The sequence below is a fragment of the Mucor mucedo genome, assembly GCF_025094135.1.
Source record: "Mucor mucedo strain NRRL 3635 chromosome Unknown EV154scaffold_84, whole genome shotgun sequence".
Taxonomy (NCBI): Eukaryota; Fungi; Mucoromycota; class Mucoromycetes; order Mucorales; family Mucoraceae; genus Mucor; species Mucor mucedo.
In genome coordinates this window covers 64,280-91,948 of record NW_026252368.1, presented here as the reverse complement: position 1 = coordinate 91,948, position 27,669 = coordinate 64,280, and the positions used below count along the sequence as shown (strand labels likewise).

The window sequence follows — 27,669 nt, the reverse complement described above, 5'->3', positions numbered from 1 at the left end:
ATGCCGGAAAAGACAGTACGCATATTTTAGATAATATCTCTGAGAAAGAACTCTAGAATATACATATATTTTAGATGCGTAAAATGGATCCTAGTACAGTGCATTTAATAAAAAAGAGAAATTTATTTTATGATAAAATAAAATAATGAACTATGAGTGCAGCGTAGATTATGTGAGAAATTTCCTTCCTTGTTTTTTAAAGAACATCTATACAGGTACCCAGTCGATTAGTTTTTCTCGTACAACATCTCCATTGACTTTGTGACAAGTGGATTCTATGTCATTAAAATTTGATCCTGTGATGATAATACCTCCCCCTCCCTCACAGTAAGTTGTATACTGTCTATCGGCTTCATTTAGGGTAATCAAGTCAAAAGCAAATCTGAGCTATGGTAAGAAAGGGTCATTAACATGTGAAGTTACAAAGCAACGAAGCTCTTTATTACCTTAAGTTCGATGGGTGAATCCTTTTTGAGACCAGCAACACAATCAGCATTATCATATGGACAACAAACTCTTGTTCCTTGAGCTACGATTTTTGTAAAAATTCGTCTACAATCAAAGAGATAATATTAGATACAATAAAAATACAAAAAATTCATATACTCAAGATGACTAGAAATTACATAGTAGGAGCAGCTACAAAAGGATTCCCCACCCTCAGTTTGACACGATCTCCGGATAACTGATTATACACACAGAATGACTCGATCAACTGCAAGTAGCATGAGAGTAACAAAAACAGTTTTAAAAGGATATTAAAATTTGGCATCATGTTTAAAATCAACAAAATAAAAACTGCATCTAACAAAAAATGTGCTGGATGTACTTATATATCTATGTTTCCACATTGGTTATTTGTTCGAAAGTCATCATGTTCAATGATACCGTTAATATTTAAAGTCAACTGTATTACAGATGAACCCCAAGAGTTGTATTATGCCATTCGTTATATTTTCGCCACTTTCCGTCTGATGTCCTTTATTTTTGTCATTCATGCTAATCATTGTTCTGTGATAAGTGTTCTTTGTATGACGCCGCTATATCATGTTTAGACCTCTTTATTGAAATAATTTCTGGTAAAAATAACAAACAAGAAACAGATGTTGTTTGTAAAAAGTAATTGTAAATTTATGGTTTTAATCATATCACCTTTGAATCACCATTTTTTTTATCGCATAATAACAATGCGGATTAATTAAAAAGTCAATATTTTGAATGCTTTCAAAAAAGAATCAATTATTACAACATCTTTAGTTTATTTTCAGAATCATAGTCTTGCTGTCGATCTGTTGCACGACATGTAAAGTTCTCTAGTGATTAGTGCCCTCCAGGGCTAAGCATATCTAATACGTGATTTCTGATTTTTTTCTTTAATGATTCATGACATCGTAGATATTAACAGTCTGGTCACAGCTAAATACAGTGTGAGCCCAGCTAAATTCAGTGTGCATCCATATAAATACAATGTGCATCCAGATAAATATGATCTGAGCCTATCACCGAAAAGTTTTTTTGCGGTAGCAGTCTAACTTGGACCGGAGGTCCCGATACATAATTTCGTACCTGGTCCAGCTGTCGCATGAAAATAGACCGCTACTTCCAGTTTCTGGCAATCGTCTGTAGTAATTAATTCATCATTTTCCAAAATGCAATGTATTAGTTAATGAAAAATGTAATAAAAACGTGGCGTGACTAATATGATATTATATATCATATACAACAGATTCTGAACATGCTCTGTCGAAACATGACCTAGTCTTTTCCCCTCATTTGGGCATTTCAAACGATTGAATATTGAAGTATTTGACTTTTTTTATTTGGAGTTATGAACTCTGTTAGTTTATTCTAGTTTGTTGTTTCGTCAAACCAGAGGTTTTACTGTCTCTCGGTGTATTGGGGAAGCTGCTGTATTGTAGTGTTAATTCGTTATTTTACACGTTTATTTATAAAAAACATGCTGAAGTTTGTTCTACTACATTTGAAAGTATTCTAAAAAGTATACCAGTTAATTTTAAGCTAATTGGTAATCCATCATGAATTCAAAGTTTTTCTACATGTAGCAAACCCGAGAAAAACAAGAAAAAAAGCGCCTGAATTTATATAAATTTTAAAACTGACGTCATGAGGCACATTTCTCGACCAATGGAATCGACCCAAAAATTAAACTACTCATGCATCAGCTGCGGATTGTTGTGATGGGTTTAGCTACACCTAAATTAAGTAAAGCAGTAATAATTCATCATTTTTTATTGACCATTCGAACCCTTATTCCCAAAACCAATCAATATTTAAAGAACAATCAGTTTATAGAACAGTTCCGTATTCTTAGAAGTTATGCTGACTTGACCAATTTGGATGCATCCGTAAGTAAAGTAGCTTTATCCTTGGGAAAAGATAAGGAACATGATGGAATATTAGACAAACCGACACAATGGGTACACCGAAAATAATGGGGACACCGGTGACAAGTCTACAAATTTGACACCGGTGACAAGTCCAAAAGCTTGATACTGGTGACTATTCTAAAACGGGCGCCATACTTCTTTATTAAATCTGACGTTATCTGTTCATCATACACATCCATACTTCTGTGATATACCATATTATCTGAAACAGCCTTCTCCCTTACGTGCTGTCCGATCGATCCACCATGGTTTATAGCAAAAAGCTTCGTGATGATCAGTTTTTTTATATATTTTTACTTACATTGCTTACCACTCAACTGAAAATGGAGATTAAAACATAAAACTTGTAACCCAAAATGGCGAGATTTTTCAGTTTAAAATACAAACATCAAACAACGCTGAATTGATTGAGAAACATTAACTGGTGGGGACATTGTTCTCTTTCTAAAATTCACATAATTACACAATGGCCCCAAGTGATTACAGTGAATTTTTTTTTTTTTTTTTTTTTTTTTTTTAGACTCATCCAATGACTGAAAACTTATGACCATATGTATCATTAATCTTACAAACAAGGAAGACATCATAGAAGATCCACTAGATGATGATTATATTTCTACCATCATATTGTATGACAGAGAATGTGCTTGTTCGTTAGTTGTCATGTTAAATTTTACCGTTTAAAAAAGAGTCTGTCATTCTCACTACAAAGTGGTTTTTGTTGAAAAATGATAACTGGATAAGTAAAAAAAAAACCAGCTCGTTGAGGCTTCAGCTCCTTGCTTGTGTCCGCAATAAAAGGCTTACTTTTGCATAGAGTTGGTTCAGGGTAAGCTTCAACTGAAGAGCAACATTTCAAGTAAACCAACCTTTTCATCGGCAGTATTGGATCGGTAACCAACTTGAATGAGAATACAGCTGACAAGCATCTTCATGCCTTAATGCACTTTTGAAGTATGTGGGTATTACGATATCAAAGTTCCAGCGTGTACAGAAGTGCTTGGTGATTTCCAAAGCGATATTTTAAGTTATTTTTTAAGTGCATGGCTGTCAAAAAAATAAAAGCTTGTCTGAATGTGCATCGTGCCAGAATGTACAATTCAAGGGTTTATTCTATACGCAATAATAAATTGAAAAGTGCAAGTTTCACATTGGCTGTTTACGTCTTGTGGAGTGATGAGTATAAATTTTTTTACACGAAGACATGTTATTTGAGAATCAGGTATTCTTTGGCTTGCACAGTCTCATTATTAAAACATGGTCTGAAGGATTCATGTGAAAAAATGTTTTTATCCGTTACACAAAAAGAACATTTCGCATACAAAAGCAAAACTTTAATGCTCATTTTCTCGACATCCAATGAAGAAAGTAACCATGATATGCACACGGATGTGATGAGAATTTGACGGATTATTCAAAGGATAATACATATATCCAAAAAGTGGTAAAGAAAAAATTAAGTTTGTAAAAGTAGCCTAGACAAAATAAACAAAATAAACAAAAGAAAAAAAAATTGGTATAAAAGGGAGACTGCTGCGAAAAAAACGCCCTTTTTCTTTTTATCTTCTCATCAAGATTAGAACAGAGATGTTAGCATGGCTTTAGCACAAGGAAGACACTCTCGTCTCTGTTCGTTTCCGTTAAACCTGTTCACTTCATTACAGATCGGGCAGTGTTCCAAAGGCCGTAGTAATCCCTAATAAGATTACATTGAGGAGTCTGCTGGTTGTCAAAGTCGCTAGGCAATGGTCTTGGCTGTTGTCTGTATCGCTTCATTCGGATTTCAGTACAACAATCTGACTGGGGCTTGTCGCCCTCTATGTTCCAGGAACTTTTTACTAAAACTAGTACCACACCCGTTGCTTGGTGGAGGGTGGATTTAGGAGCGTGTTACTAGACGGTGGATGGTCGTAGCTGTTTGAAGCCAGTCGATACGTTCTTAGTCATTGGAGTTGGTGTGGGTTGTTATCTTTGGTCGGGATCTGATGACAGTAGGAAGTTTAGTGCCCGAATGCATCTTGTAAGTGCTTTGCCTTGTTTACGTCTACGCTAGAGATATTGCATTCTATAGGCAGCCATAGATTGGCCGCCTGTTGGACAGTTACCTCATCTACACGGAATGTTAACCTTAAAGCCAATACTCGTCCAGGTGCGGCTGCTACGATTCAGCTGCCAGGGTAAAAAGCACCACCCCAACATGGTGTAGGGGGTATTTGGTCCTGGTGATTCTTATGTTACGCATTGTGGGTAGGTAGCATGTAGGATAATCAGGTTCTGTATTGAAGATGGTTTATCGGAATCATTATTTATTTTTTTGGGTCAGGATGTGCTTCCACCTTCTCGTGGTCTGGCCTGTTAACCAGCTATTTTATGTTGGGAACTAGGAGAAGCACTTATTAGCATAGTTTATATCATAAAAAGTAAATAAATTATATATTTTCTTCTCTTTTTTCCTTTGACTTGACCATAATAATTAAGACTTGTATGCTCATCACAAATTTTACAGACCCTTAGTATAAGAAGAACTGCGGAGAGCAAGGATCCTATTAAAGATATAACACAATGCTTTTATCCTAATAATAGACTACATACATCTTTTTGACATCAGTAGTATACATTCTTCTTTTTTTTTTTTTGTTAATGTCGAGTAATCTTGTATACAACCACCAAGAAAAGCTTAATCTTAATGGGGCTCAAAAGCGTGAATGCTTTTACTAAAAGTTTAACTGTTGAAATATTTAAAACTAAGAACGTTACCAACTCAAGTAGCCTTTGTCGCAACCAGACAATGTTTTGCTTGTATGTAGGGGAAGATTGTTTGCTGCTCATCCGAGCGAAATGGATTAAAAATTAACATACACCCCATTTTGTCATCTATTTTCTTTTTGCAACTCTCTTATAAAGGCAACAATGATAAGTGATATCTAAAAGATATTGGACCCACCCTTTCCATTCTTTTCTATACGCCTCTTCAATAAACAATTAGCTGGTAGTTTATTTATTGCATGAATGCATAGAAAAAAAAATATTAACGACTGTACGTTTTTTGCCTACAAGCCCACCATTTTATTCACACTATTTATCTACACCTTTTAAAGGAAAAAATTAATGTTTGTGTCTGTCAAGTACTAGCAATAAAAATTATAGATCAATCTATTCTTAATACCATGCTACCTATTTTCAAAAATCAATTGAGGTGCATAGATGATTGATTAGTGAGAGTGTTTAACCGAGCATTATTACAGACATGTAAACCTTTTTGAAATTATTCATATGGTGTCTTCATACCCTAACACTTTACAATATAGAACTAAAATTTGGATAAGTTGTGTCGCAATTTTATAACTCACCCAAGTGAGCATCATAATACCAGAAATTCGTCTATCTCTTATGGTTTATAACAGAGCTACTTCTTTTTTCTTTTCTTTCAAAAAGCCAAAATGAACGCTTTGTAAGTGTGTCGGGGATAATTGTCAGATGCTGTGAGGCAGGACTTAATCGGATTTATAGGCTAATTTTGGGATCACGTATGCTTTCAACTGCTGTCAAACATAATTTGAGAAGCTTGACAATCTTGTAGATTACATGATATAACAGCATGGCAAATGCTGACAAATTATGTATTTTAATAACTTTGAATAATCAAGAAAAGTGGAAACTGCCTATTGGAGATATACTTTATATATTCAGTAAAAGATACGCTTTGGATTAAACATCCTTCTCTAAATGATATCCTCAGGACTCACGCATTCTTTTATTGTGTGTAAAATAAGCTAGCGAATACACAGTAAATTGCCAAACAATCAAATCAACTGAATCCTCGGTAAGTGTAAAAGGGACTTATTGATTTTTTCTTTTGAAAAAATGAGTGTTTCCACTGATTATTAGAGAAAGAGTGGTAAAGAGGTTTAAGAAGCCATAAAAAAACAAAGTTTGCCACTGTAAAGAAATGAAAAGCAAGAAATGCAACTATTTCTTTGACAAACAATTCTGACGATATTTAAAAAATGGATGAGGTACCAAGTCCTGGTTATGTTGAAATATTGAATCTCAGGGCTTAAATTAAATACTGAGGACATTTAACCACTTGGCACCTCATCCATTTTCTAAATATATGGATTAGGATGCCCGCGAATGATGAGAGTTTTCTTCTTAGAGCATCTTCCCAGCAGTGCCCTAAAATAATAGTTTTTTTCTTCCTTTCTTTCTTTCTTTACTGCTAGTTTAAGCTGTTATCACCAGAAAAAAAAATGATTTCATTAAAACCTTAGGGCTACACAAAATTAGAATTCATCCCCAGCCGAATCACGATGTCCGTCTGGCTAATGGCCATTTTTTTTTTTTTACTTTTTTTAAATACTGTCATGTCAAACTGGAGTCAATTACCAACCGAAATTTTGTCTAAGATTTTCGGCATTCTCGATGCTAGTTGCCTTGACACTCTTCAACTTCAAGAGGGAGTTTCTCAGTGGATGCTTGTTTGTAAGAACTGGTGTCGCATTGCTCAAACTTTATTATATGAGGATATCACCGTCCTGTCTATCAAGCAACACGACACCTTTTTAACATGCATGAGTCATTGCAGCACTGGCTTGAATCAATTAGTACGATGTTTTATGGCGATTCCCGAAATCACCAGTGTCAAATTAGAAGAGGATTTAGGTCTCATTTTAAACGCATTGCCCAACCTTCGGTATCTCCAGGGTGGACCCCAAAAAGCATCCTTCTTTACCAGACTCTTGTTTGAACTTTACACTTTCCCCAACAGACCCGTCCAATTGCTTAAAATACCAGGATTTTCTCCGGAATCGGAACAGGATGCAAGATCATACCAATATGCTGTTTTGACCCTTAAGAAAACGCTCACAAGCATGTTTTTACCCGATTATTGTATACAACCCTACCGCATAACCACTCCATTAGAAGACTTTAAAAATTTATCACAACTCGAAGTCTGCGTCTCTAGTCTCTCCCAAATGTATGATATGGGCACAATCGCTTCGAGATGCCCAAACTTAAACAGCTTGTCCATTTCACGCCATGCCAGGTACAACCCATCTGGGGAGGATCAGATTAAGGCAATAGATACAACCTGTGTACAATCAGTGTATCATGTTGTTAGCCTAAGGATCGACGCAAGCCTAGCTACTGCCAGCCATAACATCATGTGTATTCTCATGAAGCTATTTCCGCAGCTTGAATCGTTGTATATGTATTTTAACCCGGTTGCACCCACCTATGGTGAATATGAACGCCAAATTCAAATGATACCTGCCGAGCTTTGGGTACAATTCTTGACCTATGCAGACAAAATAAGGGAATTTTACGGTCGGGGTATGTATATGGATTGCTTAAATCAGGTCTTGACGGAAACATCATACAACACCGGGCTCTGTAAAGAAATCAAGGTAAGGTACAGCCAAGGTAACCCCGTAAATAACTATGGATGGCTTCCTGTTTTAAATATTCATTCCCTAACCATGCACAACGTTGCTCAACATGAATACGTCATGATTGGAACCATTGTATCCTACACTACAAGTGGAATCAGCGTACATTTACCCCATGCGGCTTTAATTGAGAAAATCGGCTTTCAATTGGAACATTTGACTATGACTCTTAATAGGGCATTTGGACATGGTGCTCCATTCGGTCGAATAACGGATTACGATAAAAAACCTTTTGGACACTTTATCAATCATATCTTTACGCATTGTCCAGTTCTACGAGCATTAGTTATCACTGGCGCAGAATTATTATATTCTGACGATGGTGATAAGGAGGCGCCACCGTCTTTAAAATTTCTTCACCTTCAAAATTGTATAATTTATCACCAGATGGATTTTCTGCTCAACTTATCCCGTCGACTACCTTCCCGATTAGAATTTATGGCCATTGACGAGTGCATTTTTTTTAAGAGAAGTGATGACTTGACACCTCATGTGGAAATGCCATTCACTGTGATTGGTTGTCTGTTCTATTCCAAAAAAAAACTGCCGGTGTCAAAGTACTCGAGGTTGGTGATCAAGATTACAAAGGTATCACAAAAACCACTCTACTATTGCCTGTATGATCAACACAAGTTGCAAAGTCTATCAGGTCAGGAAGAGTTTGAAGTTTGCGCAAAGGACGAGGAAACCCATGCAATACAAATTACTTGCGCCAATGTAGAAAAATTATTGATTCGAGTACTTGGGTCTCCAGTGCTCATCTTTCCTAAAGAAAAGGTTGAATATATGAATGGTCAGCACTACATAAATTCAACTTCCGAGTTTTGGAATGTTTTAATATAAGATCCCCCTTTGTTTAATGAATAATAAAAAAAAAAACTGGCATCAAGAAGGACGGAACGTATGATCAGTCCAACTCGGTTTTATTGTAATCAAGCAAAGTATGATGTGTGACGAGCTATAAGAAATGAACTTTTATTGTTTTGTCTCTATTATTCATTAATTTAATTTCAACTTGTAAACAATTCGTGCAAGATGGAAATAATGCTGTTCATATACTGATAGAAATTGTGCTGCTGTTATTAGATGTATGACTCTTATCAAACTACAGCTACGTATACATTTTATGTATTTAATTAAATGTACTAAAATGGAACTTCATCTTTTTACTTCGATCTACTCAAGATGGGGGAAGTGAATAGACAATATACCGCTCATTGCGAAGGAAAAACAGGTGCTATAGCCACAGAATCAAATTTTATTGGCATAATAACGACCTGTTTCAAAGAGATCGGAGAAGCAATAAATGATTGGACACTTGTGTAAATAAAATTGCAGCCTGTTTGTTTTAAGCACCAAAAGGTGGAAACAAGATCCAGTCTTCTTCCCTCCTCATTTGGATATTTTAACAGTTTGATTACTGAATTCCTTTACTCTTTTTATGTTTTTGTTTAGATTTATGAGCTCTGTCAGGTTTTGCTAGTTTTTTACTTAGTTGAAACTAGAAGTTTTACTGTCTTTTGGTGTATTGGGGAAGCTGCTGTAATGTAGTGCTAATTCGTTATTTTACACGTTTATTTATAAAAAAACATGCTGAAGTTTGTTCCACTACATTTGAAAGTGTTCTAAAAAGTATACCAGTTAATTTTAAGCTAATTGGTAATCCATCATGAATTCAAAGTTGTTCTACATGAGGCAAACCCGAGAAAAACAAGAAAAAAAGCGCTTGAATTTATATAAATTTTAAAACTGACGTCATGGGGCTTTTCTCTCAACCAATGGAATCGGCCCAAAAATTATATTATTCATGCAAGCTCCTTTTTTATAAGTATGACCTTCCTTGATTAGTATTCTATGCCATAAAGCATATTAATTCCATTAGAGTGGTTTAAAAACTTATATATTCTTTGAAATTGATGTGTTTAGGTCTGAAAAAAGGGGTATGTTCGTTCTTCTAAGATGTCCTAGCTTAACCTCTTTGTACGTTACACACTGTATCGTGTATACTCCACGTGAGAGAGATCTATACAGCGTAATATATACAGCAATTATTCAACCATTATTCTATAATTGCCAACATCATATTGAGGAAGTCGTAGTCCTTTATTCTCTAATGAAAGCTAATTTACAAAAGATGACAGTAGATTGGCTAACAATCCAATAAACTGATTCCTCAGTAAGTGTAAAGGTTTTTTCTTTAAAAAAAAAAAAATGGGAATTTCCACTGATTATGCTGAAATATCGAATTTCAGGGCAAAAATTAGATATTGACGACGTTTGACCAGTTGGGCACCTCAAAAAAAAAAAATTGGATTAGAATAGTCGCGAATAATGCATGTTTATAAAGCATCCCCTCCCCGTATTGCCTCCTTAAAATATTTCTTTCTTTCTTTTACTGCTGTTGTTGCCAAACACCCCCCCCCCCCAAAAAAAAAAAAACTCTGAAAAAACTGTCATGTCCAATTGGAGTCAATTACCAACCGAAGTTTTAACAGAGATTTTCAAGCTTCTCAAGTTTACTCTTGTTGACAAACTTGAACGTTCACGAATATTTTCTCAACAGATGCTTGTTTGCAAGCATTGGTGTCGCATTGGTAAAACGTTCTTGTACAAGGATGTAACCATGTTGTCTGTCAAGCAGCAGGACACATTCTTAAGATGCATGACCCTTTATAGTACCGGCATGAATCAATTAGTCCATTCGTTTAAAGCCTTTGACGAGAGCCCGTATCTCAAAACTGAAGAGGATTTAGGTCTGATTCTAAACGCATTACCCAACCTACAAGAATTCTATGCTATACGTCAAAAGGGACGTTTCTTTGCCAAACTCTTACTTGAACTTTACTCTTCCTCTGACCGACCCACCCAATTGGCCAGGATACCAGACTATTATATAGAATTGGAAGATGATGTAAAAATATACCAATATGCTATTTTGGCTCTCAAGAAAACCCTCAGATACATGATGTTACCCGATTGGTGTGTCACACCTTACCGTATCACCACTCCATTAGAAGACTTTAAAAATTTAACATACCTTGAACTCCGTCTCTATCATATCTCCCAACTGGTTGAGATAGCCACCATCCCTTCACGATGTCCAACCTTGACCCACTTGCACATTGCACGTGATGCAAAATTGCAGCCGATGGAAGGCGAACAGCCGATAACAGCGATGATAGATATGGGTTCTATTCAACCAGCTTTTCATATTGCGATGCTAAAGATCGACGCATCTGTGGTTACTTTTAGTCAGTATAGCATGTATATGTTGATGGTGCTATTCCCAAAACTAGACTCATGGTTCATGTATACAAAGAAGGATAAAAGGGGTTTTTATCAATATGATCCTATCAGTCGAAAGATCCCCATTGAGGCTTGGGTTGAATTCTTGACGTATGTGGATAAAATCAAGTCATTTTATGGTCTACATTTAGCTATATCTTCTTTAAATCAGGTCCTGAAAGAAATATCTAGTAGCACAGGGTTCTGTAAAGAAATCAGTGTAAGGTACAACACTGGGAGACTCGCCAGTGACAATCAAAATGATCCTATTATAAATATACTTCCCTCCGGGATCCACAACATGCACGGTACTTGTGACTATGAAAAGCATGGAACCACTGTAATCTATGTTCAAAACAATTACATCTCCGAATTACCGCATGTGTCATTGATCGAGCAAATTGGCTTTCAATTGGAACGTTTGACTCTGGATTTGAGTTCGTTGTTTAATCATCTCATTTCTCTTCACACAAGGTCGGTCAATGATAAAAAGAGTATGGGACGCTTTATCAATCTTATCTTTAAGCACTGTCCAGTGCTACGAGCATTGGTCATCCGAGGATCATTTTTAGTATTTTGTGATGATAATGATATAGAGGCCCCACTAACATCTTTCAAGTTTCTTCACCTTCAACAGTGTCTAGTTTTAAATCGAACGACTTTTATGTGGGACTTGTCTCGTCGATTACCTTTTCGATTGGAATGGATGGTTATTGAACAGTGCAATTTTTCTAACCAGAGAAATGACTTGCCTCATTTGAACATGCCATTTACTGTGTTGGGGTGTTTATTTATTTCCAGACAACACCAGACGATTTCAAATCACTTGAGGATGGTGATCAAGATAACAAAGGCATCACAAAACCCGCTTTACTATTGCTTAAATGATAGACGCAAGTTGGAAAAACTATCGGGGCAGGAAGCATTTGAAATCTATGCAAAAAATGAAGAATCCTCTGCATTGCAAATTACTTGCGTTGATATCGAAAAATTATTGATTCGAGCATTTGGGTTTTCAGTGCTCATCTTTCCTAAAGAAGAGGTTGAATATATGGATGGTCAGGACTATATCAATTCAACTTCCGAGTTTCGACATATTCAAGTATAAGAATATATATATATAAAAAACGTCAGTGAAAAAAAACAGTCTAACTAGGAATTACATTGTGATCCCTCCATATGGGGTGGCAAAAAAAAAAAGATGAGGTACAGTTATGTCATTTATAAACTCAGTTTTGCATGATGTTGGTGTGACGTGGTTTTTTTTTTCTTTTGCCCCCACCCCGCCCGCCGTCTCGCGCTCCCTCGCACGCGCGCATAAGTATAAAAAGAGAGAGAGAGAAAAAGACAGAGGGTTTTTTCGGCTAATGAAATAAAAAAATTCCTTTTCTGTTTTTTTTTTTATTATTATTATTATTAAACGATGCCTAAACGAAGAAATGCAACAGGAGAAAAAGAGACGGTGAGCCATAGTGTAAATAAAGTAGTAGAGTCTGTGGTAGAAGAAGCAACGACATTGTTAGCAGCGGAACCACCGAGTAAAAAATGGCAGAATTGGTGGATTCGAACCATTACGACCCTCATCATGATTGCCCTCTTTTTTCTGATTTTGGCGTCGGGATATATCTGGGCGATTATCATGGTGATGATTATTACGGTGTTGGTGTATCGAGAAGTGATTCAAATAGCGTATTTATCAGCCAAAGGCAACATGCGGTGGTTCAAGTCCATGAGCTGGTAAGAGTTGAGAGAGAGAGAGAGAAAAAAAAAGGCTGACAGATATTCTATTGTTTTGACAGGTATTACTTGATTACAACGGAATATTTCTTGTATGGAGAATCCATCATTTATTATTTCAAGGAAATTGTGATGGTAGATGCTTTTTTATTACCATTTGCCACACATCATCGATTCATTAGTTTCGTTCTTTACGTCATTGGTATGAAATCATTTTTTTTAAGAAGGAGTTTTATTTTATTTTTTTTGACTGATCACATAAGACACTTTTTATGATAGGCTTTGTATTTTTCGTCATGAATTTAAAAAAAGGATTGTACAGACAACAAATGTCCCAATTTGGTTGGACCCATATGGCCATCTTTTTAATTGTCTTTCAAGCCCATTTTATTGTGGATAATATATTAGAAGGATTGATCTGGTTTGTATTACCTGCAGCGCTTGTTGTCTGTAATGATATATTTGCCTATATCTGTGGTTTCTTTTGGGGACGCAACCAATTATTACTCTTGTCTCCGAAAAAGACAGTAGAAGGATTTGTTGGTGGTTGGATCTGTACCATGATCTTTGGTTTATTGGTAAAGACAACAAACAAAAATTCTCTTAAAGTAGAGTGACAGACTCATACCTTCCTTTTTTTTTTAAAAAAAATATAGTGGACAACCTTGCTGATGCGTTTTAATTACATGATTTGTCCTGTAAAGGTAAAACTGATTTAAGTGATTAACGGAAATAGTGAATTGAATTTAACACCCCGCCCATCATATTTAAAGGATTTATCCTTGTCTGCTTGGTCCAACATTGAATGTGAACCTGTCAATCCAGTATTTGTCTCAATCCCTTGGAAGTTACCCACCATGTGGATTGCTCTTGGAAAAGCCTTGGTAAGTCTCTTTAGAACAAAAGAGAGAGAGAGAGAGAGACATGCTAACAGGTGTGATGATATATTTTAGCTTAACAAGGAATTCACGCATATCTGGATTGCACCTATTCAATTACATACATTGGTGATGTCTTGTTTTGCATCCTTAATTGCTCCATTTGGAGGTTTCTTTGCATCTGGTGTAAAGAGAGCATTTAATATCAAGGACTTTGGAGATACCATCCCGGGTCATGGAGGATTAACGGATCGTATGGATTGTCAGTTCCTGATGGGATTATTTGCATTCATGTATTACCAGAGTTTTATCAAGATGCATCATATCTCTGTAGGCACCATCCTAGCCTTGGTCATAAATAACCTGTCCTCCAAGGAACAATTGGAACTCTTGGAGAGACTTCAAACCTATCTAGTAAATCAAGATCAACTTCACTCACAAATTGAAAATGTCATTTCCAGAGCCCAAAACTTAATTTCTGGAACCACATAAACTTTTTTTAATCATAATAATAAAATAATATAAAAGGGCTTGATGTTGTACAAAATGAAACAATGAAAAAAAAAAAAGTTTAATACAAAGTGGGGGGAGTGAGGATTTTTTTTTCTTTTCTTTTTTTTATTTACACGCTTTAAAAAAAAAAAACCTCCCCCATGTTGGCATGGTTGTTATTTTTTTTTTTTAGGCCTTCTTTCTCTTTTTTAACCTTTCCAATTCTCGTTGTTCCTCAAGTAAATCTTCACGTCTACCAAGACGTTCACTAAATTATAAAGTCAGTGACAGTAATAATGACAGTGTGGATATCTCTCTTTTTACCTTCGTTTTTCTTCACGTAATACATCACTTGCACCTGCCTCCATATCATCATCCGAATAAACAGGATCATTAGCATATCTATAAATAACCATCAATAAAACATATATATATATCAGTGTATACAAGGGGACATGACAACCGTACCTGCTTTTATCGTATCTGAATATTTTACTAATTTCATCCGAATAACTATTCCTACGAGGTTCCCTAGCATAACGAGGATCATCGTATTCATCCTCATCATCTACAATAAAAGAAGCTAATTCTTCATCCAATTCTTCATCCTCATCACGATGTCTTCTTCTGGGTGGAGGTAAAGGTCTACGTGAAGCAGAATCCAAAGGTTTACCCGAGAACGGCATACGACGTACCCCACCCGAGGAAGGATGATTAGGCGGTCTTCGATCGATCGTGTTGTGGGTGGGTAAAGGTTTCTTATTGAAAGCACGATTCGAGGAGGAGGAGGGTGGTGGCGGAGACAAAGGTCTTTTTCTGTTACTATGTTGTGATGGTCTATTATTATTATTATTATTGTTGTTGTTGTTGTTGTTATTTTTGTTCATTAATCTAGGGTCGACGGAATGACTACTTCTGGGACGATCCTCGTCATCTGAATAAATGCCCTTGTTATGACGAATCTCTCGTTGAACATCGGCAATAGTTCGACGATCCCTCTTTTGTAAGTTGAGCTTTTTGGGAGGTTCAGCAATAAGTAATTTTCCACGTTCCCTAGCAGACATGTCTGTTGTTGATGTGATAGTGGGTTTGGCGAGTTCAGGTCGTTTTAATCGATGATATAAAGTAGGGGTATTATCATTGGGTTTTGAGTCGTGAGCGGCATATTTTTTAGGTGGTACGGGTGCTTTAGGTTCTTGTTTTCCTCCTTTACTTAACGATTGTTCTTTTGCCTTTTTCATTAGTTCATCAAACGACATGTGAACAGGTTTCTAATTTTTTTTTTTTTAATAATGTGGGCAGATTAATTTTTTAAAAATGATTTTTTTTTACCTTTTTCTCTGGAAAGAAACTGGCCAGGTTGGTTGACTTGCGTTGAGTTACAGTCGACTTGGTATGGCTAGGGTGAGTGGTACGTGGTTTAGGGTCTGTAGGGTGACGCCTTTTATCGATAGCCTTTCGACTGGATTGATCGAGTTTTTGTTTCTTTTCTTGTAATTCACGCTTTCGATCGAGCAAGGCTTGAGCGTCCTCTCTTTCTCTAGCGGCCTTTTCCTCTCGACGTCTTCTTTCATCGTCCTCACGTCGTTTCTGACGAGCTCTTTCGTGCAATGATGCATCTTGTTGTTTTGCTACTTGCGTAGCTTGCGCCATCAATTGCTCAAAGTTCAATGCGTTTGATTCGCCCTGAAAAAAAAAAAAAAGTAAGTACATGCAAAGCCTTTTTTTTTTCGTTATGTGTTTTTACTTTTAACATTCGCATCCAGTTTAGAATTTATTCAATGTGTTTTTAAAGAAAGGGTTATAGTGTTTAATAGATGATGTTTTTTTAGATCAATTGGAATGGAAAAAAAAAAGAAAGAAAAAATATGCACACCATTAAGGAATATTTTTTTTTTTGGTTGTTGCTGATGAAAACGTCACGGATGAGAAAGTGTCCAATCAAGTGCTGAGCGTACTTTGTGTGAAATCATTGGTTGTTTTAGGACCAATCATATCCAATGTTACACTTGACAGTGGCTCCAATGTACTAAAAATAAAAAATCTTTTTTTTTTTTTTGACAGGTCCCTCCCTCCCCCCACTATACGCATTTTAGTCCTCAGCGCTTATATTGCCCAAATCATACAAATTTGACAATGATGGTATCCAGGGATAAAGAAAAACCATGTTGTCTATTCTACTACAGTGATCATCCCCAGTGTAGACATCGACTTTTTTTTTAATTGCCCACACACACACACACGCAATCAAAAGTAATCAATGATTTTCGTAAACTACGATTCCTTTTTGTCTCCATGAGCAGTGCAGAAAAAGAAAAGAGTAAGCTGGAATTTTTAATTCGCGTAAGGTTCAAATCTACACATGACACATTCTTTTCCCTTTACAGTGTTTATTGTTTACACATTTGTTTGTTCATGCATTTTAATTTAAAATTCATACTGCGAATATTTTTGCTGTGTGTGTGTGTGTTTGTGGGGGGCATTTTATCTATAAAACACATTGAGTTATTTGACGCATAAACAATGCCTGCGGTTTCTCATGCATACTCCCTTCCAATATCGTTCATGGATGATATCATTTTTTTTTTTTGTAATCTATAAAATGAATGGGTGGAGAGACTTCTCTCTTTTTTCTTTTGACAGGGATTCATCCTGTTACTTTGAACATAAAGAGAGAACGCCCAAGATCTATTGATGTCAGTGGTAGATGATTTTCACAAGGGATGATCAGAAAGAAAGCTTAATTAACCATGCAACATGAAAGGGAGACCCCCCCTCCTCCTCTTCCTTTGAATGATTGCTTTTTTTTTTAAAAAAAAAAGAAAAAAATCACCATGGTTACCAGTGAGGGTGTGTGATTGTTACTCATACAAAAAGACTGTGTAACGAGGGGGGAAAACTCCAGGGATAAAAAAATATTACATTGTTGCTCATGTATTTTTTATTTTATTTTTTTTTTTATTTTATAAATTAAAAAAAGTGTACTCCTTCTTTTTTATTTTCTAAGCCCCTGATGATCCTTTTCTCTCTCTCTCTCTCTTGATCTCTTGATCTCTCTCTCTATATATATATATTTGATGTGATGTTGTTTGGGAAGAGAATATATATGGTACAGAATGGAGGGGTGGCGGGGGATTAAATGTGAAGAGATGATTTTTTTCGTTTATCACCAATGGAACCAAAGGCATGATGATGATGATGATGATGATGGTGGTAATGAAGATGAGAGGGGATGTAAGGATGAGATTCGAGTAATTGAATGTTTGTATCTCGTAAAAGACTGGGTATGAGTGTGGTTTTGTTGGTTGTCTTTTGAAAATGATCGGTAGTGAAAAAGATGGGTGCATGATGATCTTGAGAGAATTTTGGTATAATATCAAGATCCAATCCTGTCATAAAGGGAGAATACCAGTTCTTTTCTGTTCTTTTCTGTTCTTCTTCTTCTTCATCTTCGCTATGGAGAGGTGTAGATTCGGGTGAGAGAAGGTTTAGGTCAATTTTCGTGTTGTCAAATTTAAGTGTTGTACAAGATGGTGTAGGGGAATCGAGCATGGTAGGCTGCTGATGTTGTTCTTTTTTCTGTTGTTGCTGTATGGGCTGTTGCTCTTTTTGTATTTGTTGTTGCTGTTGTTGTTGTTGTTGTTGTTGTTGCTGATGGTGATGATGGTGGGTATGGTTTCCTTTAGGTGCCACATTTAGATCCAATCTCTTTTTCTTTTTCAGTACTTTTCGTCGTTTTGAATGCTTTTTGGTGGTTTTTATTTCTGGTTCGATTAGAATAGAAGGTTCCAATACCTGTCTCTTTTGCTTCTATACAAATAAACGAAAAAAAAAAAAAAATTAATTAGTACTGCGCTTAAAAAAATAAATATACACCCCCCCCAGGGAAGCAGAAAAAGAGAAGAAAAAAAAAAAGAAAAATTTTCACAACCCAAGGGGAGTTTTTTTTTTTTTTTACCTTGAATAAGATATAGAATGCATAGAGTAAAATGATGACACAGGGAGTAATGGCAGACTGTCTTAATTTAGTAAAGAATCGAGATCTTTTAATATGATGTTTATGATGATTGAAAGATCGCTGTTGTTGTTGTATCATATCAGTTGAAGATGGAGTAGAGATGATATGTTTAAAAATTGAGATACATAACATCCAAATTAAAGAGATTAAAAGCAGTAGTACAGGTGATAACACAACAATCGACGTTATCTGTAATCCTCGAATTGTACGCATCCTTTCTTTCTTTCCTTTTTTTTTTTTTTTTTTCTAGGGCACCCCAAAAAAAAAAAATGTATGTTAGAAAAGAAGAAAGTCTAAAAAAAAATGTACATGACAATCTTTAAACATTTTTTTTTTTCATTTAGCGCCCTGTTTTTTTTTATTTTTTTCATTTACTCTCTCTCTGAAATTTTATTTAAAATTCAGACCATTGGTAAATATCAGCACGGACACTTTCCTATGTTTTGGCTGGGAAGAGGGGGGTAACCCATTTGAACAAAAGAGAGAGAAATGTAAAAAAAAAAAAAATCTTTTTTTGTTTTAAGAGTATCTTGTTCAAACATTGAATAAACAAAAAAAAAAAATTGCCCTGGGTTTTTTTTTTATTATTTGGTAATGTACATGTGTACAACGATACACGAGCATACAAAAAAGAAAAATCCATAAAAATGGATCGCTTTATTTTTGTAAACCCCTCCCCCCCCCCTTTTTTTTTAAATAGACTTATTAAAATGTTTAATTGTCTTGAGGAGACTCAAACACACGACAGAAAAAAAAAAAGATTTTTGACAAGTCATCTTTCTTTCTTTTGTGGTCCCAATCGAAAAGAAGAAAACCTCGGGAAGAAAAAAGAAGGATTGGCTCTTGACAATGTCATTGGATATTTTGTGTGTGTGTTGATTTTATTATATATATATAAAAAGTTTGTTTTATGTGGTTCTACAAAAGAAAAAAAAAAGAGAAAAAAGAAAAAGAAGGGGGTGGTGTAGGTAAAAAAAAAAAAATTAAGGGGGTGGAAAGAAAAAAAAAAATAGTGGAATATAAAAAAAAAGGGGGGGGGGAGTTTTTTTTTTTTTTTTTTTTTGCTTTATACATCAAAGTCTAACAAATCTATATATCAAAAAAAAAAAGAGTTAATTCACACCCAAAAAAAAAAAGTAATGAATTTACCTGCTAGTTCTTGATCTGTTGCCATGGTAAGGGGAGTCATGCTATCACCGAAACCTCCCCTCTGTAACCAAGAGTTGATTTGATCCTCAGTCACGTCACTGGCGGCAGTGGTGTTAGTGGTGGTATGATGGTGATGATGAAGATGCGTAAGTGGAGTGGACTTTGGAAAGAAAAAGTCCATATCGATGGAAGCAAAGTCTGGGGTATATAGAGGTAAAAGAGCCGTATCATATGGACTTGACATAATAGCATGAGAAGGTGGTAATTTAGGAGTGTGTGATGATGATGGTACGACAGAGACAGAACCAGAGTCACTTGTAACTAATTTAAGTTGAAATGTGGATTCAGTGGTAGTCACACTACTGAAATCATCTTCTTCATTATCATCATCATCATCATCATCATCGTAATCAGAGGAAGCGGAAGAGAGGTTAGGTGAGGAAGGAACAGAAGAAGAGATAGTGGAGAGATCATCCATGAGAAGATATTCATAAATCTTTAGATCCTTTTCTGCATTAGATTTACTGAGACTATCCATCATTTTACTCTTTGCTCTTGTCAAGTTCTCTCGTAACTTTCGACTGATTGACATAATATCATGACAAGGTCTGATTTGTCGGCTAAGTGCTTTTAACTCCCGTAAACTCATCTTTTCTTGACCCTCCACGATGGCTTTGCCAAGCACAATCTTTTTTTTTGTCTTGTTCACCTTTTGGCCCTTTTGGACTTTTCGTAAGCATTCAACTCCCTCTGTCTTTTTCTGATATTCTTTGGGTGAGACGTACTCTCGTGAACTATTCTCACTTTTTTTTTTCTTTATTAATTTCTTTTCTTAAGGTTCCAAGGTCTTCTGGATATATAGACACTTACTTATAGGTATACAGCAAGGAATTAATGTGGAAGGTTTCGTTATGGTTTATGGAATGACTTTGCATGCTGTTATGAGAGATGAAGGCTAACAAAAAAAAAAAAAGGAAGAAAAAAGAAGAATTATGAAAAAAAAAAAATTGTTTAAAGTAAAAAAAAAAAAAAAAAAAAATTGGGACTTGTGAAAAACGCAATTCTCTAAAAAAAATAAATAAAAAAAAGAGTCTCAATGGAATTTTATAGTAAGTATGCAAAATAAGACACACAGGCTTACTCCCTCCCGGTTCTTGTGTCTATGTGCTACCTTCAAGGTGACGTACAATGTCATCTTTAATGTTTTACATCACTTCTTTTGTCCCTCCTCACTTGGGATACTTTTGCAATTGCACAGCCACTCGATATATATATTATAAATTCCTCTCTCAGACTCCCCCCTCATCCAATCCTTCTACCTTCTTCACAGTGTGCATCTTTTTTTAAAAAAAAAAATAACAACAACAAAAAAATTCCATTGGTGATACCATGATCCTGAATAGGATATATGACAGATAAACAATGCCTACTTTCTTTGTTCTCTTCTCAACTCTTTCTTTTTTTATTTTTAAAACCGCTGCTTCTTTCCACTCACGACTGCCATGGTCCCTGTCCTTTTTTTTTTTTTTTATTATTAATTTTCGCTTTCCGCATAGTTTAACAAAAAAAAATAAAAATGTCTCAAATATTTCATAATACAGAGCTATATATATTATTTTAGAGTTTTTATTTTATTTTTTTAATTTATGCAGTGTTTCTCTCACTAAAAATACGATTAATAGAAATAAAGTAAAGAAGGTGTACTGATACTAAATTTCAAATAAGCATTTAATCCTACCGCCACCATCAATGCCATACAAATCACAGTGGGTCCCCACATTTCATCATACGGTCCTGATTTCCTAGCTCGAATTAACTCTCGTCGACGATAATACAATCCTACACCATAGATCAACGTTGAAATAGCAATCAACGTATACAAAATACCCGAGATCTTACCCACCGCATCCCCCGCATTAAACAACGCCAGTGAAAAAGTAGTCAACATCGTACCAAATCGCATCCAAGAGAAATACGTCCGTTCATTGGCAAAAAATACTTTGGGTTCTACTTTAATCGAGGTCGTTATTTTCTTGGGTATCTTGACACCCGGTGGTAAAACAAAAGATCCAGGATCATCATCATCATCATCATCGTCATGGTCCAAAGATAATGATGGCTCTTCCTCCCTTATGAAGCTGGCAGTGGAGGGTCCACTTTCTTGATGGATAGACTCATCACCTCCTTTCACAATGCTAGCATAGGAGGGTTTACCTTCAGTCAGAAGCGCACTTCTCTCTGTTGTCATGGCACGTTCTTTTCCCTTTCTTGCACTCATGACGGAAGGAATTTGTGAGGGTAGTACAGGTAACACTTTACGATCTTCATCAATTTGTGCTAGCCAATAAGGTAAAAGAGGCACACGCGTATCAAACATGATGGCCATTCCATGCACAAATTTAGAAAACTGATAGGCTTCTTCCAATAATCCACTTTCTTGTAAATCCACAACCCATCGAGGTTCATCTTCCTTTGCTGCAAGATCCAGTTTCACTTCAAAGGTAGCATAAGGGTAACGGTTCACATGAGAGGCTGGTAAATGAGAAAAAGGGAAATCAATATCTGCATCTGGACGTCGCCAACATCCTGCAGGTCGAGTGTCTTCACCATCTTCACGAATAAAACATAAATCCGTATCAAGTGCCATACGAACACCCGAGTCACCAGGGATTTGGAACGCAGTACGCTTGTAATAGGTTCGCAGCACTAAAAAAAAAAAAAAAAGTGGATGATGGTGAGAGAAAGGGACAAATGATCAATCTAATTTTTTTTTACCTGGCTCCATGTGCTTGTCCAATATTTGTTGCTGAATACTTTGAACAAGAGTAGAATAATCCTCCATGTCTTTCTGAGATTTAGCACTGGCCTTCATCTTTTGTAGACTTTTCTTGAGAAAAGTATCTTTACCCTGTAAAAATCCCAACACATACTTGTCCTTGATGATAAATTTCTCTTTGGTGTCAATTTGATTTTCACCCTTAAGTGTTCTTCTCTCAAAGGAGATGGACTTATTATTATGAGCTGAACCGTACCATCTTAAACGAATGATTTGAGAGCCTGGTGTGGATTCAACACGTGAGGTGTAGGTGTCCATGTCGATATTATCGAGATACAATGTAGAGATGGGTGGATCAATATCTTGTTCTGTGATCTTTGTACCATCCTGATTATGATAAACGAGTACGGGTAAATGACGCAATATATTTGTCTTGAGTTCAAATATATCATCTGTATGCACAAAGAATCGTTTGATCACCGTACGTCTTTCCTCCTTTCCAGTAAGGATGGGTTGTTGTAAACTTGTGGAGGCCTTTACAGGATCACTGTCACGAATCTTGCTAAAGAGTTGTGAGAGTTGAATAAGAAGAGCATCTAGGTCTTCATTTTCCTTCCAAAAGGGACATTGGTTGAGACGAACCATAAACATGGGACGAAGAATGTAATCGGTGTAACGGTCATGCTTTTTCACGATTTTAAGAAAGCCTGTGTAATTAAAACGAGAGAATTTCTCGAGACGGCTAATATCATTGGCTAACTTGTTGATCTTTTCCTTCTTGATACCGTGTTGCACAGAGGCCTTGTTAATTTCTTGACGTATGGTGTTGAGTGTGGAAGTATGAAATGCATAGACCTAATAATACAAGTGTTGTTGTTTTTAGTGTGTGTAGGGTGGTTGATGCTTCTTTTTCTTTTTTTTACTTTCTCGAGATTAGCATCGAGCATTTCTACAAACTCAGTTTCATCACGGTCAGTAAAAGTATCTTGTTGCGCTTTACCGAGTTTTTTCTTGAGAAGGTCATAATCCAGATAAAATGGTTTCCAATCTGGCAAAATGGCTTCTTTTAAACGAGAACCGAATTTCATGTTGTGTTTAAGTGGTAGAGAGAGAAAGAAAGAAAGAGAATTTATTTATTTCTCCTGATACATATTTTATTAAACCCCGGAGTATTCTTTTTACAGTTTCATTCCCTCTTTAACACGTATAATCTTTTTTTTTTTTTTTTTTTTTTTGGTAATTCATTTAAAAAAGAGTGCGGCCAGTATTTTTGTACGACAGAAATATGTTCTTGTCTTGTGCAACCATCCCACATGTCATACATAAAAATTCATGTCGGCTTTTTTTTTTTTTTTTTTTTTACGCCACGTGGAAATGTCTTTTTTCACGCCAGGCTAAACCTTAATTTACATGGATTTTTCATTTCCTTTTTTTTACGCGGGAAATATTTTGAACAAAAAAAAAAAAAAATCGTACTCCCTACACACACACTATGTAAAAAAACAGTCTTTTTTTTTTTGCATATGGAATCAACGCTTTAAATAACTCTTTTTTTTTTTTTGAAATTGTGATTTCCATTGATGACTTGTAATATATAACGATAAAATAGATTTTTTTTTTTCAAAATATTTTATTATATTCTAGATTAAAGTCTATAATTGTACATGAGTGTTCCAAATAGTATTACGTGGGCATTGATCGTAAATGCTTTCGCAACGTCAAGTGTAATCACTGCCTGGTGGTTATACTGTTATTGTTAATTTTTTAAATCTGTTTAGATTAATTTATCTAGTACTACGGCAACTGATAAAATTAGTTTTTGTAGATATATTTGATGTCTCAATACTTACCGTAAACTAAGATACCGAACACCATCGGAAAATCAATACCAATATTCACTAGACGATTTAATACGATTTGTAATTCAATCGACAGTTTAAACAAATCATCGCTAGCATTGCTACTAGGGCATTTGACCTCGATAATTAAAAAAATCCATCTTCTGTTGGTTGACAATGGCGCTGTATTTTATGTCCGGCTTAATATGGCTGCTTCCTTCTAACTCCGTAAAATTGCCAAAGGTTCAGATGAACTATGGCAATATCAGTTTCTAAACCAGATATTATCACATGCACAGATAAACAAAGTTTCCTCCAGTGTCAAGCAGATAATAGGCAGTATAACCCAAGATATAATTGCTCCTGGGGGGGTTTCCTGCCAAATTATCTATAAATGTCAAGTTTTTCATTTCAAAAACAGGCCAGCGGCACCACGAGGCTTTATTTTTTTTTCAAAGCACAGCATACCGAACCATAGTGAACGGTCAATGTTCTTTACCGAAACGGAGGTTTGGTTTGAAAAAGCCTCAAAAAAACAGCTTTACATAATTCTGAGTTGTAATCAAAGATCACGTCTATCAATGGATTGATTGACAGGTTGATATACATTGATTCATCCACAGCTTTTAAATTGACCCTTTTTGTGTACGTTTGAAGTCTATCAATAAATTTTTTTTTTTAGTTACTTGATTATCCACAAAAGCATATTTACTTACACACGGTAAAGAATCTTGCAGCAAACTCTAAGATTATGATCGCCCCATGTGCTTCAGAACTATCACTCCTCGGCTTGCCCATTTTTATTTGCCGCCAATTTCTATTTAGAAGTTTTCATTAGCTCATGCATTACTTTATTTTAGACATAGTTTATAGTTACGTAATAAAGATTGTTGATCAATTCGTGCTTCTTATTTGAGAATTGATAACAATATATTCATTCAAATTGAACTCACGGGGAAGCTCCGATTGAACAGGCGGAAACGATGTGCCGCCGCTGTCATCGTTACCGTCAAATAAGAAGATGACTGTTTTATGGCCATTTTTCCTAATATAAATACGGGTCGAAATTTATGCTGTAGGCCAAAAGAATGTTTTCGGAAAGCAGCTAATACAGCACAAATTTCACAGTCGCGTATATTCCACTAAATGAAATATAAAATAGGTAAGACACAGTGAAATGTGTGTATGTATTTGCTCACGTACCGTGGGTTCCAAGTCACCAATCTCATCTTTATTTGGCTCATATGACGATTGAGACTGCTGGGAGGACTGGGAAGAGGTAGCATCATTTTCAATTTCGGCTCTTAAACGTTTATTGGTGGCAGTGGTAGCGGTACGCTGCGTTCTCAAAGTCTCGATTTCCAAGTGTCTTTTGGTCTTCCTCTAAAAAAAATTATTAGTTACATGACACGTTATATTTTGCCCCTTTAACTAACTCTTTCACATCTTAGCTCGATATCATCAGTGTGATATCTTTGCAAATTTCGATAAGGCTTGGTGTGGGTGGGCGACGCTAATAAAGTTTAGTGAACTGTTTCAAACTGTTTGTCTTGCTTAAATGTATTACCTTCAGTACTACAGCCTTAGTGGTTTCGTACATAAGACTAAATCTTTCCGTCCATAATTTATGAAAATCTACGTCGTTGATTATGTCATCGTGCCAGCTAGACAAAGAGTCTCTGTGCCTTCGCAAGAACCCAGTCAAAGTTGGTTTAATAAGACCAGTGACATATTGTGACAATTCTATGATATTAGGTTAATTTTTATGATTTTTAAAAAAAAAACGTTAAGATTTCAAATTATGAAATTTGGAGTTGAAATCCCTTATGTGAAAAAAAGAAAAGAAGTAATAGCAAAAGATATATGATATTACCTTTTTTGTCTCTTTATAAAGAACCACAATAATAAAGACGACATAAAATGCTTTTTCATTTAGCCCAAAAGCATTTTATGTCGTAAACCAGTATGATCACGTCCATTTAGTGTGATCACAGCCATTCACAGTCTGTCCATCCACTGGGTGTCTAAAACCCAAGAATTCAACCCTAGGAGGCCACCATCCTATAGCAAAGACCAACTGTAGCTGTAATATAGCAAAAATTGCCATGTATCTTTTATATATATAACTTTTTTAGTGTTTCTTAAAAAAAAAAGAAGGCAAAAGTTATTATATACTAACCTTTTAACTTTCATTAAAAGAAAAACAGTGTAAAAGGAAAAGAAAAAGGGGGAAAAAAAAAAGTGTGGGAACGAGTCTTATAAGATGATGTAATAAAAAAAAAAAGGCTGATAAACAAGAGCTTATGTCATAAATTTTTTTTTTTTCAGCCATCATGTTTGATCTTTTAAAAACATTTGCTACCCCCTAAGCAAGGCAGAATTCGGTAGTTGTCTATCTACTTCACTTATCATTACAAGCTACTACTGAAACGTATGTTTTATGGAAAATTATCCTATAAAAATTTAGGTGATATGGCATGTCAATCGACGTAAAAGACTTATGTGTAAACCATCATGTGATCCAAAAAATACGTTCGGAAAAAAAAAATTACGGAGGTCTAGACATTATCTTGTGATGGTATCACGTAAATAAAAAGTATAGTATATCAAGTAACGAAAGTAACCTCATGAGAATAAACATAATATAACTGACGGTGCCCACAATTTTCTCGATATGAGATTGATGACTACAGAATAATCGTTAGATAAGTGCTGTATTTACTGTAATATATTGATCACTCTCACATGCAGTATACCTGATACCTTGTGTAATGTGCAAAGAGATTAAGTCAGCACATCTCAATAAACAATCATGCTCATATCATAACACCGCAAAATTACAGTGAGGGTTAACAACAATTTTGACCTTATCCGTCACGGATCTGGTGGAAATAATGGAATAATGGCTGTATCCGCCACTGAATTTAAAATTGACCGCCTCTGGGATTTTGGGGGTGATATTCATTTGAGCAGATCTGAATAAAGGGATTTCGATAGTATATAAGTTCTTAAACCACTTTAATGGGGTTTATAGGCTGTCTAATTAGATATACGGTATAGGATACCAACCAAGGAAAGTCATACTCATAAAAAAAGGGGGTTTGCATAAATAGTTTATTTTTCGGGCCGATTTCATTGGCTAAAAAATAAACTCCATGACGTCAGTCTAAATTTTGTATAAATTCCGGCGCTTTTTTTCTTGTTTTTCTCAGGTTTGCCTCATGTAGAACAACTTTGAATTCATGATGGATTACCAATTAGCTTAAAATTAACCGGTAAACTTTTTAGAATACTTTCAAGTGTAGCGAAACAAACTTCAGCATGTTTTCTTATAAATAAACGTGTAAAATAACGAATTAACACTACATTACAGCAGCTTCCCATATACACCAAAAGACAGTAAAACCTCTGGTTTCAACTAAGCAAAAAACTAGCAAAACCTGACAGAGTTCATGAATCTAAACAAAAACATAAAAAGAGTAAAGGAATTCAGTAATCAAACTGTTAAAATATCCAAATGAGGAGGGAAGAAGACTGGATCTTGTTTACACCTTTTGGTGCTTAAAATATACAGGCTGCGATTTTATTTACACAAGTGTCCAATCATGTCTTGCTTCTCCAATCTCTTTGAAACAGGT

General features: G+C 35.5%; 9 protein-coding genes across 9 annotated transcripts; 3 read left to right on the top strand and 6 right to left on the bottom strand.

The window, feature by feature from the left end:
- Positions 1 to 207: 207 nt before the first annotated feature.
- Positions 208 to 775, bottom strand: EV154DRAFT_566298 (uncharacterized protein; the record flags this gene model as incomplete). The annotated part of the gene is made up of 3 exons (XM_051605949.1): positions 208 to 387; positions 447 to 552; positions 627 to 775. 3 exons carry the CDS (start codon positions 773 to 775, stop codon positions 208 to 210), a joined length of 435 nt encoding a protein of 144 aa, XP_051454959.1.
- Positions 776 to 6,763: 5,988 nt separating this feature from the next.
- EV154DRAFT_517332 (uncharacterized protein) lies at positions 6,764 to 8,795 on the top strand. The gene has a single exon (XM_051602494.1). The coding sequence runs from the start codon at positions 6,773 to 6,775 to the stop codon at positions 8,699 to 8,701; it is 1,929 nt and encodes a 642-aa protein (XP_051454958.1). The 5' UTR covers positions 6,764 to 6,772; the 3' UTR covers positions 8,702 to 8,795.
- Positions 8,796 to 10,154: 1,359 nt separating this feature from the next.
- Positions 10,155 to 12,604, top strand: EV154DRAFT_307141 (uncharacterized protein). Its single transcript, XM_051594889.1, has one exon. It carries the CDS (start codon positions 10,314 to 10,316, stop codon positions 12,249 to 12,251), a length of 1,938 nt encoding a protein of 645 aa, XP_051454957.1. The 5' UTR covers positions 10,155 to 10,313; the 3' UTR covers positions 12,252 to 12,604.
- A 124-nt stretch (positions 12,605 to 12,728) lies between these two features.
- On the top strand, positions 12,729 to 14,250 carry EV154DRAFT_539275 (phosphatidate cytidylyltransferase; the record flags this gene model as incomplete). Its single annotated transcript, XM_051604335.1, has 6 exons — positions 12,729 to 12,880; positions 12,943 to 13,082; positions 13,160 to 13,458; positions 13,537 to 13,584; positions 13,654 to 13,764; positions 13,843 to 14,250. 6 exons carry the CDS (start codon positions 12,729 to 12,731, stop codon positions 14,248 to 14,250), a joined length of 1,158 nt encoding a protein of 385 aa, XP_051454956.1.
- A 41-nt stretch (positions 14,251 to 14,291) lies between these two features.
- EV154DRAFT_517327 (SPT2 chromatin protein-domain-containing protein) lies at positions 14,292 to 16,274 on the bottom strand. Its single transcript, XM_051602493.1, has 5 exons — positions 15,998 to 16,274; positions 15,583 to 15,936; positions 14,719 to 15,521; positions 14,575 to 14,652; positions 14,292 to 14,518 (listed from the first exon to the last, which is right to left on the bottom strand). The coding sequence occupies exons 1-5, from the start codon at positions 16,010 to 16,012 to the stop codon at positions 14,440 to 14,442; spliced, it is 1,329 nt and encodes a 442-aa protein (XP_051454955.1). The 5' UTR covers positions 16,013 to 16,274; the 3' UTR covers positions 14,292 to 14,439.
- Positions 16,275 to 17,152: 878 nt separating this feature from the next.
- On the bottom strand, positions 17,153 to 18,514 carry EV154DRAFT_604729 (uncharacterized protein). Its single transcript, XM_051607425.1, has 2 exons — positions 18,209 to 18,514; positions 17,153 to 18,060 (listed from the first exon to the last, which is right to left on the bottom strand). The coding sequence occupies exons 1-2, from the start codon at positions 18,479 to 18,481 to the stop codon at positions 17,386 to 17,388; spliced, it is 948 nt and encodes a 315-aa protein (XP_051454954.1). The 5' UTR covers positions 18,482 to 18,514; the 3' UTR covers positions 17,153 to 17,385.
- A 796-nt stretch (positions 18,515 to 19,310) lies between these two features.
- On the bottom strand, positions 19,311 to 20,371 carry EV154DRAFT_517322 (uncharacterized protein). The gene is made up of 3 exons (XM_051602492.1): positions 20,288 to 20,371; positions 19,418 to 20,220; positions 19,311 to 19,357 (listed from the first exon to the last, which is right to left on the bottom strand). Exons 2-3 carry the CDS (start codon positions 20,064 to 20,066, stop codon positions 19,335 to 19,337), a joined length of 672 nt encoding a protein of 223 aa, XP_051454953.1. The 5' UTR covers positions 20,067 to 20,220; positions 20,288 to 20,371; the 3' UTR covers positions 19,311 to 19,334.
- A 721-nt stretch (positions 20,372 to 21,092) lies between these two features.
- On the bottom strand, positions 21,093 to 23,301 carry EV154DRAFT_468761 (VTC domain-containing protein; the record flags this gene model as incomplete). Its single annotated transcript, XM_051597804.1, has 3 exons — positions 23,117 to 23,301; positions 22,193 to 23,048; positions 21,093 to 22,123 (listed from the first exon to the last, which is right to left on the bottom strand). The coding sequence occupies exons 1-3, from the start codon at positions 23,279 to 23,281 to the stop codon at positions 21,093 to 21,095; spliced, it is 2,052 nt and encodes a 683-aa protein (XP_051454952.1). The 5' UTR covers positions 23,282 to 23,301.
- A 251-nt stretch (positions 23,302 to 23,552) lies between these two features.
- Positions 23,553 to 25,631, bottom strand: EV154DRAFT_484006 (uncharacterized protein; the record flags this gene model as incomplete). Its single annotated transcript, XM_051598625.1, has 7 exons — positions 23,553 to 23,593; positions 24,044 to 24,091; positions 24,577 to 24,689; positions 24,744 to 24,820; positions 24,985 to 25,173; positions 25,235 to 25,414; positions 25,599 to 25,631. 7 exons carry the CDS (start codon positions 25,629 to 25,631, stop codon positions 23,553 to 23,555), a joined length of 681 nt encoding a protein of 226 aa, XP_051454951.1.
- Between the last annotated feature and the right edge of the window lie 2,038 nt (positions 25,632 to 27,669).

What these genes read in the sequence shown, in the direction of transcription:
- EV154DRAFT_517332 (XM_051602494.1), top strand. Translation starts at nt 6,773, where the DNA reads ATGTCAAACTGGAGTCAATTACCAACCGAAATTTTGTCTAAGATTTTC.
- EV154DRAFT_307141 (XM_051594889.1), top strand. Translation starts at nt 10,314, where the DNA reads ATGTCCAATTGGAGTCAATTACCAACCGAAGTTTTAACAGAGATTTTC.
- EV154DRAFT_517327 (XM_051602493.1), bottom strand. An exon ending in TTCAGATACGATAAAAGCAG is followed by an intron (nt 14,653 to 14,718) that starts GTACGGTTGTCA and finishes GGTTATTTATAG; the next exon opens with ATATGCTAATGATCCTGTTT. An exon ending in TTACGTGAAGAAAAACGAAG is followed by an intron (nt 14,519 to 14,574) that starts GTAAAAAGAGAG and finishes TTTATAATTTAG; the next exon opens with TGAACGTCTTGGTAGACGTG.
- EV154DRAFT_604729 (XM_051607425.1), bottom strand. Translation starts at nt 18,481, where the DNA reads ATGCGTACAATTCGAGGATTACAGATAACGTCGATTGTTGTGTTATCA. An exon ending in CATTCTATATCTTATTCAAG is followed by an intron (nt 18,061 to 18,208) that starts GTAAAAAAAAAA and finishes TTATTTGTATAG; the next exon opens with AAGCAAAAGAGACAGGTATT.
- EV154DRAFT_517322 (XM_051602492.1), bottom strand. Translation starts at nt 20,066, where the DNA reads ATGAGTTTACGGGAGTTAAAAGCACTTAGCCGACAAATCAGACCTTGT. An exon ending in AACAGATCAAGAACTAGCAG is followed by an intron (nt 19,358 to 19,417) that starts GTAAATTCATTA and finishes TTTGATATATAG; the next exon opens with ATTTGTTAGACTTTGATGTA.